The following is a 13,275-nucleotide window of genomic DNA, read 5'->3' as shown; positions in this document are numbered from 1 at the left end:
GTTTTGATGACTGGACATGTGCTACGCTCTGCCACTGTTAGGACAGCTAAGGCTGTTATAGTTTGTAAAACTGCTTTACACATTTGTGTTTCAGTTATTTAATAGAGAAATGCTATTTTGAGTGTCACTAAGGTCTTTAACCATGTACTTGTTAGTAAGACCTTTCATGTGTCAAATAACACCCTTCAGTCCCAAAGGGGGAACAAAAATGGATGTTAGTTGGTCTCCAATGAGATACAGAACGAGTTCACCATTGTTTTAAGTTTTGGGAGGTTGGTCAATTTGGTAATGGTTTTAATAATGCATCCATGATTCCAGGCAAAACGCAGAGTACAGTGGTCTATCCAGCCTGGGGGAAGACAGGAACACGAGTCAGAGCCATATAACCATTGGGTCCTGTTAGGAGACAGTCCTCCAATTCTGGGTTTCTGTTACTGCAGTCAAGATATCAAGGGCTGTTCAGTTTCGGAGGGCCATCTTTTTAATTTGTAATAAAAGGCAGTCCATTGTTTCTTTGTAGGGACCAAGGGAGTTATGGCCAGATAATAGATTTTTTTCCTTCCAAATTGCTTCGTGGACATGTAGGACTAGGAAAGCATATTTGGAGTCAGTATTAATATTTATTTTTAAGTCTTTGGCAATTGTAAAGCACTAGTGAGCACTATGGCATACCCAACTTTTCTTACTCTTTTTATGAAAACTATTGTCATCAGTAAACCAACTGTCATTTGTATTTTTAATAGGGGCATCTTAAATCTGGCCAACTAGAGTAAGCAAGATCAACAGCTTCTGAACAGTTATGCTCTATAGAGAAGTACATTGTACAGGTCCAGGCATAAGGGTTGATGGGTTTAAAGTCTGACAGGTTAAATATTATTTTAGGCATATCTGTAAGTGTAGTCTTGTATTTAATAAGTTGGCTTCCATCATCCATTGGGGGCCTTTGGTTTCTAAGACAAATGTCAACCTGATGTGAAGTCATTACAGTCAGGGACTGTCCCATAGTGAGATTTGAGGCTCCTTTTACAAGAGGACTGTTGTATGCTTAGTTAAAGCCTTCGTTTGCAATTGTACCTTAATACAGGTGGCTTCTACGATAAATATGACTGAGGGATGAAACCATTAAGAAGCCCTTTCTGAGTGGTCCAGCCTTAACAGTATCCTAATTACAAAGGATCACTGGTGAGTGGGAGAAACCTTTGTTAAGAGATAAGGGGAGTCCCACATGCATCATCCAATCCAATCATAAAGAAAGTGGGATCATTTATTAGCTCCACAGGTCCATAGTTGATCCTATGGGGTGGAGTATGCTTCTGGCTTTTAGGCAATTTCATTATTCCAGCCACAGACAAGGTGATAGTTAAGTTATACAGTTGTTGGGGAGTCAGTCCCATTTTCCAGTTGTTTAATCATGTGTCATTGGGGTCTTGTTATTATCCCCACAGAATAAAAAGCAAGAAGATTGTCTAAACAAGCTATTGTGCAACTTTTCTGAAGTTTACCTCAAATTGTGTAGCTTAGGTAAAGAACATTTAAAGACAATCAAATCTAGAATTTAACATCCACAAACGTGTGTTATTTTAACAGAATTTTTCTCCTTAAAATAATGCTCATTTCCAGAGATGGCCAAATCAGGACTAATTTATTTGAAAAAACAAGTCCAGTTTTAACAGACTTGGCCTAATTATTTATATCAGCTCAGCAAGAATAGTGAGTGATCATGTAGGTCTTTCAGAATATGCTTTGCTGGAACTTCTTTTAAGGGATCTCTAGGTTGAACTTTTAGTAGCCTTTCCAGCCTGGGAGCCAAGCCAAGTACTTGCCATCAGACATGCCTGCAATACCTGTCGATTTGGGCGGATTCCTCTTCCTGAGGTCCTCAAAGTATCCTGAGGGTCCCACACCTGCTAGGAAGTGACATTCTTTACTCACTTGGTGAGGCTGCTGGGAACTCTGTAAGCAGGGTATCAGGTCAACAGTTCCAAGGGGCTTTATGGCTCCAGGTTTTATAAAGTCAACCTTAGTTCCTTAAAGCTGTCTGGTCATATCTGAGTCTATGCATGTCTTTCTCAAATATGACATTCCAGGCGAAGCCTTGGTAAAATAACCCATGTTTCCAATTGTGTCCTGTTACAAGGAGAACAGATTCATATTGCACTTATGCAAATGACTGATTGCCATGGAAGAAAGAATACTTGCTGAGACCTTTTGAGTTTCAGAGGGTTCAGATAGAGAGAAAAGTCGAATGCTTTGATTTGTTTACAAATGAATATTTTTACATCTCTGTAAGTCACAGATAGCTTTTTTTTTTTTTAAAGATTTTATTTATTTACTTGACAGAGAGAGATCACAAGCAGACAGAGAGGCAGGCAGAGAGAGAGAGAGGAAGGGAAGCAGGCTCGCTGCCGAGCAGAGAGCCTGATGCGGGACTCGATCCCAGGACCCTGAGATCATGACCCAAGCCGAAGGCAGCAGCTTAACCCACCGAGCCACCCAGGCGCCCCAGTCACAGATATCTTAAAAAATTTTTTTCTTAGTCTGGAAGAGCAAACATTAGAGAACCAGCGATGTCTAAAATAAGAGACATAACACTATAATCTTTTAGTTCATTTAGTCCCATGTTATTAATTCTGGTTTAGTCTGAATGCAGCTTTAGTTAGTTCTGGAAATTCTTACCCATTTCAGTTTAATATATTGAATACCTGTATTTGTCCTGAATGTCCTTTATATGAATCTCCGTTAAAATAAAACTCATTTTACAAGAGAATTAGAACAATTATAAATGACAAAAAAACTAGGAAATGGACATTGTTAATGATCTGATATGAGAGTTTGCTATGACACTATAGGTAAGTAAACTTAGTTATCCTGCAACACACTGACACGTAACACTTTAACAGCCAGAACCAAAACGTAACATACCAAACAAGCAAGCCTAATTAGTCAAGACTTTGTTCAAGATTTAAATCTTAAGGAAGTTTGTTAAAACCTTTTAAAGCACATGCCTAAATAGGATTAGGGATGTTAAAGATCTGATAAAACAAAACATAGAAACTGGTTTTTCTGGGTAGTCAAAGAGAAAAACATATTTTCTTCTTAACAGCAGATCAATTAATCTAAGAAAACTTTGTCTTTGTTGAACAGAGAGAAAGCAGACTTTCTATACCAGTGTCTTTTTAGAATTCATTTCAATCTTTGTCCATCCTAACCATACCTAAAATTCCATTCCAAAGACTTCCCTTCACAAACCTTCTACAACTTTCCTTTGCATTCAGGTTTTGTCCCAAGCCTTTTCCTTCCAAACAACCATCTCATTCAGGACAAAATTACTGCATTTTCCTTCAACAAAATGCATTCCCATTCCTTATATCTTTCTTACATATCTCCTACTTTTCCACATAGAGTTGTTTCCCTTATTTCCGTTAGTCATAGTTACAGTTAGCAGAATTTTGTACTCTTAGAAACACCTTAACATGTAGTGATGGCTAAGTATTAACCATTTGTGAACTGTTACCAACAGAAGTCTTCAGATGGCAAATTTATGAATCAGTTAAGCAGAAAACATCTTTACCAACAGATTTAAATATTCTTAGTTTCTTTGCAGTAAGAAGTCAAAAGCACAAACCTACGTCCAGTACTCAATGCTTTAGCACTTTATCCTATTTGGAAAAGACCTAGATGTCCAAGAAATTTAATTTTGTTTGTCATCCAAGCAAAACTTTAAACTTTCAGGTTACCAAAGACTTTGAAAGCGATCTCAGCAATTACCCATGAAAACTTTAAGACAGACAATGAACCATCAGTTTAGTCATCTTTTTGCTAACAAATTGCAACAGATAATATGAGCTTATTTGACCTTTTGTAAACCTTGATAGAATAAAAGTTTCATGTTTATTGCTGATAACTTAAAAGACATGTTTATCTTAATTAAACCAACAAACTTAACTTAGTTCAAATACTGATTTACGTTCCACCTGGGCCCACTCCACTTTCAATGTTTACCTAAGACACAGGTGGGGGAATCTGGAGTGGGAGGTGTTAGGTCCAGAGGGTGCTCTTCTTGCTCCCTGACTGTGAAGAGAGAAGGAGCTGTGGTGCAGGAGGCACCAAGGATGGTCTAGAGGCCAGTCATGCAGGCTGCATTCAAGTTGGTGCAGAAACAGGAGATAAGGGAGACAGAAGAAACAAAGTGCTGCCAGAAGGCAGAGAAAGGGTTCCCGGTTTTAGAGCTCATCAGCCAACAGAGGAGCAGACACCATGTTTTCCTGCCAACAAGGGGGGAGGAGTTAAGCAGTTCATGTCAAACCAGAGAAAACAGGGAATTTCCCCAAAACAAAGGGAGTTTCGGCAGCTGCTTGGGAATATTCCTTAAAGTCTCTGACCCAAGTGAGGCTAACCCCAGTTGGCTCCAGTTATAGCCATTAACACGGGAAATGAGTGAGGGAGAAGCCCCCACATCTATTAGGAGGAACATAGAGAGATAAAGTCAGAGTCCCCTTTGCTTAGGATGGCCTCTGTATCCTTCAGCAACCTGGGTTTACTAGGCGAAGGCCTAGTTAGATAATTATCCAATATGTCAGGAGGGAGTTTACTAGCTGGCCCATTTGGGCAAACACATTTTGCAAAAGGTCCTTAGGTCAGGGTCCTGGTGTAGAGCAGGGAAGGCCTAGGTATGAGCAATGAAGGTATCCTAGGTCCATTTGCCCTGTTTCCTGCAGAGGAGATCTAACTGATAGATCCCACTGAGGCCATGCAGTGTTCCAGGAGCTCAGTCCTTTCCTAAGTTTTACAATGCAATTTGTTTCCACTGGGTTAAAAGGGCACCCCAAGGTAGAGTCCTTGGGTACCGAAGAAGGCTACTGAGGCCATGCTCCCAGAAAAGTAAAGAAGGTCCATTACCAAATCCCCCCCAACTCCTGGGTGGTGTCCCACACGGGATATATCAGAGGTTTCCCTGTGTCAGAAGCAATTGGAGGCATCCCTCACACAAGACATAACTATTGATCACAATCCTGCCTTCCCAGGGAAGGCATTCCTGCCATAAAAGGCCCTGGAGGGGTGCCGGTGCTCCTCCCCTACCCCATCGCATCCTAGGCTGCTGATGGGTGCCTGTGAATGGACTAAAATACCATGCTGTGCCATGCCATTGTCTGTCCTGAAGCTTGTGTACGGTTCTCCCATTTTAACCCTTGGAAAATACAGAAAAGTTTTGCAAGGGGAAATGACCCAATTTTGTAGCTCTAGGTAGTTAGTAGAGGACACTGACAAGAAACAGTAAAGACTGAAATCCATCATGGTCTAAGTGACATTCCAACACATGTGGTCCTTACAGCCAACTTCCCTTATAAATGTACCCAGTCGCATTTTATTTCAGTCAGGGACTGGTTTCAGCCGGTTCCCCATAGAGGTCCCATGGCCAGAAGTGGCTAGACCAGGGATGTGGAGGGGATCACATTAGATCAATCAGGAGGAAACGTCACATGGGAGTCTTAAGATTGGCAGCCGTCTTGGTGACTTAGGTGGTTTTCCCATACCCAAGACAGACAACTTTGTATAAGAACAGAAATAAAGAGAGGGCATCAAGTTTCCATTCCAGCCAGGGTACTAGCTTCCAGCCAAAAGGCAGATGTTCTCCTCCCGGTAGAGTAGCCACAGACTAGAGGACTACAGCCTGAGCAATCAACATTAAAGTGTTCCAGTAAGACCATACTCCTTGAAAAGCCCCTGAAATGAGAGTAAAGGAAGAAGAAAGTACTTACCAATTTTGCACTGAAGCTCAGAGTCCAGATGTAACGATCCAGAGTCCCTTCGTGGTCACCAAATGATGAAGTCTTAGAATATAGATAAGGCTCAATGACATAGAGTTTGGAGCCGATGGGAAAAAAGAATTCTTGAGATGTCTTTGGTGCAAAATGGTGGTTTATTAAAGCATGGAAACAGGACCCATGGGCAGAAAGAGCTGCTGCCCCAGGGTTGTGAGGAGTGGTCTATTATATGCTTACAAGTTGGGAGGGGGGTAGGGATGGCATAAGTCTCTGAGGAATTTTGGAAGCAAGGTTTCCAGGACCTTGAGGGGCTAGCTGTTTTTGGGAAAAAGGTTATTCATTACCAGTAATAAAACCTTTTTGTGAGACCTTTTAGATGTATAGCAGTGGGCCATATGCTTGGGAATGATTGTCAACCCTATCTTGGAGGGTTTAGAGATAAAGGAAGTTTCCAAAGGAATTGTTAAAGTAGACTTATAGGATCCTGGGTGTGGGTAGGGGTAGGTCAGTCTAGGATTCTCCTTGGCCCTTAGCAAAGCCTTAAGGTGGGGGTTGAGCCCCTAGAGGAATGTCACTCTGCCTGTTTTAAGGGCTTGTCAGTGGGTAAGGAAATTTAATAATTTTTCTTCTGCCTCTGTGTCCCACATCTGTCAGGACAGCTAAGATCGGACAGCACTGACACCTGGTTTTGCAGTTGAGACAGGAGCATGCTAGCATTCATAGAAGTGACTTCTACAAAAACATCCTAAAATAAGACAATTAACTATAGAGCATTTGTCCCTATAATAGGCAAGGGGCACTTAAGACATAAACTGCCAGATGTCAGCAAAAAAAAAAAAAAAAGAAAAAAAAAGAAAAAAAGAAAAGTAAAGAAAAGAAAAAGAACATCAGTACGTGGACATTAACCAAATAGGTACACAGATACGTCACCAGAGCCCTGATTGGCACGACTCAGCCCACCTGGTTGCTTAAGATAGTTTTGCAAAAGAGCTCATAAAACCCCCTAAATTAGACACTCCAGGGGTAACCCTCTCTGGTCCCCTCACTCTCTGGACACTCTATACTCTTGCTCAATAAACTTTGCTGTGCTGCTCACCACTCTTCTTCTGGTCTGCTTCTTCATTCTTGGAAGCAGCATGATCAACAACCGTGGGCCCTGAAGGCAGATAATTCCTATAACAGCATCTCATGGATTCAGTGAGGCTGAACAAGGAAACCAGAATTTAAGTCTTTTTTATGGTAGTAGCAATTTCACCTGAAAGGTTGCTGAAAGTGTTTTATCACCTCAGAATCTTTAAACAAGCTAATTAAGAATGAAAACACATTGTGAAGTCGTTCAAGAAATCAGGCTTCGTTGTCGAGTAGTGATTTCTTTCCATGGATTCAGTTTGTAGGGAACCGATGTACTGACGTATTGCTCTGTCCCTCTACAAAACAATAGGAAACAATGTAAATATAACGTATACTTTATATTAAGGAATATATATATGTATATATATATGGACTTATTATTATAGACAAAAAGGGAAGAGACACACTAAATAAATGAGTCAGGAGACTTCTCTTTCTCCTCCTCAATGTTGGGAGTTAAGAGCAACACATTGAGTTTTCCCTCTGGGCTCTGTCTTTATAGATACATAAAATAGCAGGACCACAAGTTCATTTGCATTCATTTGCATGTGATCTGCATATAACTATACAGATTACATTGTATTTCCTGGTGTTTTCAGGATTTTTTTCTTTTTCTTTTTTTTCCTCCCTTAAAGTCAAGATATCTGAACCATAAATGACATCTGGGAAAGAAGAGAGCAAAATAACAGAAGTTAATGATACAAATGCTTTGTGTTCATAGTACTTTTAGTTTTCACTTCTCCAGAGACAGAAATACATTGGGGTAAATATCAGAAATAATGTTACATCAGTTGTTGAGAGAACAGTGCTGTTTCTTTTCTCCTTAATTGCAACAGCAGTCTACCGGATGTGAATTGTTTGATACAAATGCCCCTTATCTCTCTGTTTTTATGTTGGTTGTATAAAAGAGGAGTGTTTGGTATAAATGTATGCTTCAGCTTCATGGGACGATTACACAAGATTTGTCTTCCCTTGACCAGCCACTGGGAATGAGACCACAGATTTAATTTAAAGCCATACCAAGTGAAGTAGATGGCCCTATGGACGGATGTTGTGACCTGGTTTTATAATAAGGAAGGAGAACTTGAATTTGTGTGGAGTCTTTTTTTTTTTTTTTAAGATGAAGATGGGAAAATTCTTTTATTTATTTATTTATTTATTTATTTGACAAAGAGAGAGAGAGATCACAAGTAGGCAGAGAGGCAGGCAGAGAGAGGGGGGAAGCAGGCTCCCTGACGAGCAGAGAGCCCGATGCGGGGCTCGATCCCAGGACCCTGAGATCATGACCTGAGCTGAAGGCAGAGTCTTAACCCACTGAACCACCCACGTGCCCCGAAGATGGGAAAGTTCTTATAAAAAGATCATGGGGCACAAAGTTTCGCAATTTACTTAAAAAAAAAAACAACTTTTAAGGAAATAAGATTTCCCCGTTCCTAAATTTGAACCCATAATACTTCAGCCTGATGCGTGGGAACCAAAGGGGGAGAAAAAAGAAGTGAAACAAATTAGGCAAGTAATAACTCTAGAGCAGAAACAATGAACATCTTTTAAAAGAAACAAAGTTTTAAAAGGAATCTATTTCAGTGTATTTAGAGAGAGTTTAAAGTCATGGTCTAAAGTTTATTCTGTAACATCAGTGCCTCTTGACATCAGCCTGGTTGGATGTTGAGTGAGATGTGAACGTCATGTTTTCAAAGGAAAGATGCACGAGATATGGTGCTATTAAGCATCCAGCTGCATTATTTAAATTCCCTGTGGACTGATTTTGCAAACATTTCTGGTAGAAGTGAAGGTTCTGACTGAATAAGTCTGTGCTATCTCAAGTAGGAACAGGTTGGACAGAAATGGTACAGAGGTTTCCAGGTAGTCCTGAAGGAACATGGGTTTTGAGAGGATAAAGAGAAAATGATCTTGTGGTTGTTCATTGGTTCCATTTGTTGGAGAGGAACAGGATTCCTTTCTAGGGATGGCAGATAAGACTGATTTTTTAGAAACATGTTCTTCTAAAGTTTTTTCTTTCTTTCTTTCTTTCTTTTTTTTTTTTTTTTTTTTTTTTTTGATAGAGAGGACACAGTGGGAGAGGGAACACAAGCAGGGGAAATGGGAGACAGAGAAGCAGGCCTCCCGCTGAGCAAGGATCCTGATGCAGGGCTTGATCCCAGGACTCTGGGCAGACACTTAATGACTGAGCCACCCAGGTGCCCTGAAACATGTTCTTTTATTCATTTGGTTTTCTTGGCATTTAAGTCATCAAAACTGATGAAAATGGAAATTTGGGGGACTTCTTGCATATCTGGAAAGCGATTTGGGAAAACAGAGAGGCAGCTATGCCACCTGGTCTAAATTATTGTCTGCTGAGCGCCGAGTAAGGAGTGGGTAAGCAGCACGTTGCAGGGTGTGAAGCGTTTGCTGTCTCTGGCCCACATTGAGTTGAAAAGGCAACTGCCTTTTTTCTTATGAGCAACAGAAATGTTTTCCAGGTCCCCAAGTTATTGGGGAATTGCGTGATTTGGACTGAGAAAGAGGAACTTAAACTTTCTCACTAGTAGCAGAAAACCTTTGATCGGCAGCTTGGAAACTTGAGAAGCAAACAGTTGGTTTTGAAGGTGTTGCTTGGGAAAAGGGGACAGAAGGTAATTTGAACAAAGCTGTATAAATAATTAAGAATTTTTTTGGAGTGGACTTAATTATTCCAAGAAGACAGTTGACTGTGTTAAGTTGTAGAGTTCAGCTGGTTATTTTTGAGAAGCCAGAATTCAAGATTGGAGCGGCTTGGCTAGAACAGAACAATTCTTAGTGCCTCTGTGAAAGAAAGAGAGAGAGATTGAGTTCCATTTAAGAACAACAAGCCGTAGGAAGATGTGCAGCTATAGTCTGTAAGGCCTCTCACAGATACACTCAGGCATTAGAAGATGTGGGTTTTATATTTGGTCAGAAGTGGCAGGCATGTTTCCCTCCCTGGATGGATGGAGGTGGATGTTTCTGGATGAAGACAGGATAGCATCATCTTCTCAAGAGACTTGACATGACTCTAAAAGGCTCAGGAGGTGCCAGGGGCCCCAGTGCCGCCTCCCCCCCTCCCCCCAGTGGGCCGTGGCTGGGTCCAGTCAGTCACTCAGAGAAGCGGGTTCTCGGGTGCTGTGGCTGCAAGTCTGTTCCCCCACCTTCCAGTGCACACTTTGAAGGGAGTGCCTTTGTCTTTCCCAAGTATATACCAGGGGCGGGGACTAAGGAAACCCAAGGATCTTGAAGAGGAGGGGGCCCCGGAGGACTTGTTTCTTTGGGGTGTAAGCAGAAATGCTAGGTTAACAGAAGGCAGCTGGCCAGGCTGTGGACTCAAGCTCTCACCTCAGCGGGCCCCGAGCTATCATTCTCCTAGCCCGGGCTGCCAGGAGTAGCCAGTGTTCTGGACTCAGTTCTCCTGGTGCTGGGGCTGAGGTGGGTGGGCTGGGAGAGGACCACTCTGAAGGGAAAGCGGTCACTCTAGGAAGCTGCTGGTTGCTCTTTTGGCTGCCTTGGGCCTCCCCGTCTGGGGGCCTGAGCTCCTCCCTCAGCCCGGCAGGACAGGGGAGTAGAGGTAAGGTAAAGGGCCCTGAGGTCCGGGCCAGCAAGCTGGGGGTTTATTTTGTCACCGGGTGATAGGGTAGCATGGATGATTCCCACAGAAAGGACGGCTGGTCAGCTCTGTTCAGCAAGGTCACTTTGGTGGCTGGGTTCATGGCAGAACAGACAAAGTGGGGAAACAGACAGGGTTCATGTGGTTGATTTGAGGTGAGTCAGGGCGAACCATGGGACCATAATTTGATTTATCATGCTGTACTGCAGGAGCGTCACCTGAAGATGCTCTGGTCTAGCCTCCCCACTACCCTGTGATTCTGGTTCCAGGCAGTTTGACAGCAGTCAAGCGAAGACCACCAGGCTGACCATCCCTGGACCTTTCCTCAGAGACCCAGCAGCAGATTTCTTACTTTGACTAGTCATATTTCCCTACTGGAAACTTGACAGTAAACCTACTGAAGAGGGGGTTAGGCTCCCAGCTCCTCTACTGTGTCCTTACAGCCTGTTATCTGAGATAGACAAACAGACCAGCAGACCGAATGGGAATGACTTTTGCCCAGACATGTTCAAACTCAAACATCTTACTGGTCTTGGAAGGGTTCTTCTGGCCCCTAGCTCTGCACTGGGATTTGGAGGCAATTAACTCAAAGAAGAACATTTTATTGGTGGAAAAGGAAGAGGGTTTTGGGGGTTTTGTTTTTTTTTTTTGTTTTGTTTTTTTTGGTTTTGTTTTTTTTTTTGGTTAGAAAAAAATCATTTCTTTTTCTCCTGTCCACTGGTTGCATAAAACTGGTGAATGCGCGGATATGGGATAGAGATTGCTCTGACCCAGACCTATTGTTAAGGCCTGAAGGTCTTCAGCAAAAAGCCTTGGGGGTAAACTCTGAATTCCCCCACCCTGCTTGCATGGGAGCGTGTCTGGCGGGTTTAGACAAGCATTGCTGTGTGTGATGTGACAGGACTGTGCTCTGTAAGCTGGAGCGTATGGGCACCTTCTAGGCTTGCTCCGAGTTGTGTTTCTTTGGTTGTCTTGGTAGCACCATTTATTCCTACCAAAGAAAGGACAGGTTGGGAGGTAAAAAATGGGAGGAATGTTTCTCTGAATGAATGAATGAATGAACAGAACAAATGGCATAATTTACAAATGTAGGCAGCATTCGTCCTCGTGAATGTGTTCAGAGGTGCATTTAGGCATCAACTCTCCAAAGGGAAGACTATAGGCTGAAACATTATCTTGTATTGAATATTAGGAGCTAATAGTCCTGTGGGCCAGGTGGACTGTGTTCCTTCATTAGTTCTCACTCTGCAATAGGTACTCAGTGCTCTAGAGTTACCGGAGATTTGGAAACCTGCCTCTGGCAGGGAGCTGTTAGGGTTCTCAGAGCTGAGTGCGGACCCAGGAGGGTGGGGTCCAGAGCAGTGGCTCAGGCCACAGACGGCTTTCCTCTAGGTAAACTGGTAACCTGTGGTCTTCTTGCATGTTTTTCCTATTTCTTGGAATAACTCAAGGGATACAGTGCTCTTTTCAAGGGTTTCCCAGGAGGGCATGGCACAGGTGTGTCTCAGACGCAGCATCCCTCATGGGTCCTCAGTTTTCTGGTTCTCCTGAGAATTTCTGGGAATGGGGTGGTCCTGGTAGCAAAATTTCTCAGGATCTTCCCAGGGGGTTCTGGTGCAGCCACTGATTGGGCCTTAGGGAGCCTCTCCCCTGCACAGTGCCTTCTCGGCAGGTGCTCCCTTAAGGGTTTCTGAGCCCTGCCAGGCAGGCAGGTGTGAGTTCAAGACCATGGCCTCAGCACCAGGCAGTCCTGGGCTGGAGGCTTGGTTTCTCTGTTTGTTAACCTTGGAACCCTTGGGTGGTCGCTCACCTTCAGTGACCTACTGTGTGTTCCTCCGCACAGTGAGGAACAGGTCGGGCATCCAGCAGGTAGCCTGAGGGTTAAGCGGTGTCACGTGTGAAAGTTAGCCTGGCGCATGCTCACAGCATAATGAATACCAGCCGTGAATAGGGCAAATACATGGAGAGTGGGGGCGGGAAGCGGTGGGTCTTTTTGCAGGTGGACTGACTGCCTTTGTTCTCTTCCTATGTCTTCCTCCTGCTCTCCTCACCCCCAGGACGGCTCGCTGGGAAACATCGATGACCTGGCACAACAGTATGCAGATTATTACAACACCTGTTTCTCCGATGTGTGCGAGAGGATGGAGGAGCTCCGGAAGCGGCGGGTTTCCCAGGACCTGGATGTGGTGAGTGGGTGGGTCTGGGAATATGCTTCTGGGCTGCTCTGTGTCCTGCCCCTGATCCCGCCTGCCCTCCAGGCCTTCTAGCGGTCCTGGTTGTGCCTGGAGCATCCCTCTGTAAGCTGCGGTGCTAGATCAGGGCACAAAGGTCAGGTCCCAGAGGCTGAATCATCTAGCTCTGTGGCCATCAGATGAATTGGGTATTGGCTGGGATGGCACGACCCAATCTTTATAGTCATGAAAAGACTAAATTTTATGTTTTAACTTAAGTGACAAGTGTTTTCACTGTTGGCCAGTGTATACTACATTTTTATGGCCTCTAAGCCCAAAGAATGTCTAGGTTAGATTTTTCCTGCCTTCTTTTCTCCCTTCCTTCCTTAAACAAAATAGAATTTAAAGAAGCCAGAAACCACCCTAATTTCTCACTTGGTAGTTACTGTGTTGGTATTTTAGCAGATTCCTGCTCAGTGTTTTTCTCGGCATTTTTACGTCAGCAATATAATTCTTGCTTTATTACTTAATATTTTATTATAGTTCTTACATGTCATTAAGACCTTCATAATCACCATTTTTCATGGCTCTG

At 43.1% G+C, this 13,275-nt stretch overlaps 1 protein-coding gene across 4 annotated transcripts in view; it reads left to right on the top strand.

The window, feature by feature from the left end:
- SASH1 (SAM and SH3 domain containing 1) overlaps positions 1-13,275 on the top strand; it is a 197,114-nt gene that overhangs the window by 38,763 nt on the left and 145,076 nt on the right. For all 4 annotated transcript variants that reach the window (XM_046005200.1, XM_046005201.1, XM_046005202.1 and 1 more), the window contains exon 2: positions 12,570-12,698. In XM_046005200.1, coding sequence (XP_045861156.1) covers positions 12,570-12,698 — 129 coding nt within the window. The remainder of the gene's footprint in view (positions 1-12,569; positions 12,699-13,275) is intronic.

Source organism: Meles meles, chromosome 5, assembly GCF_922984935.1.
Source record: "Meles meles chromosome 5, mMelMel3.1 paternal haplotype, whole genome shotgun sequence".
Classification (NCBI taxonomy): domain Eukaryota; kingdom Metazoa; phylum Chordata; class Mammalia; order Carnivora; family Mustelidae; genus Meles; species Meles meles.
Note: the sequence above shows the minus strand (reverse complement) of the source record. Positions and strands in the feature narration are given on the sequence as shown.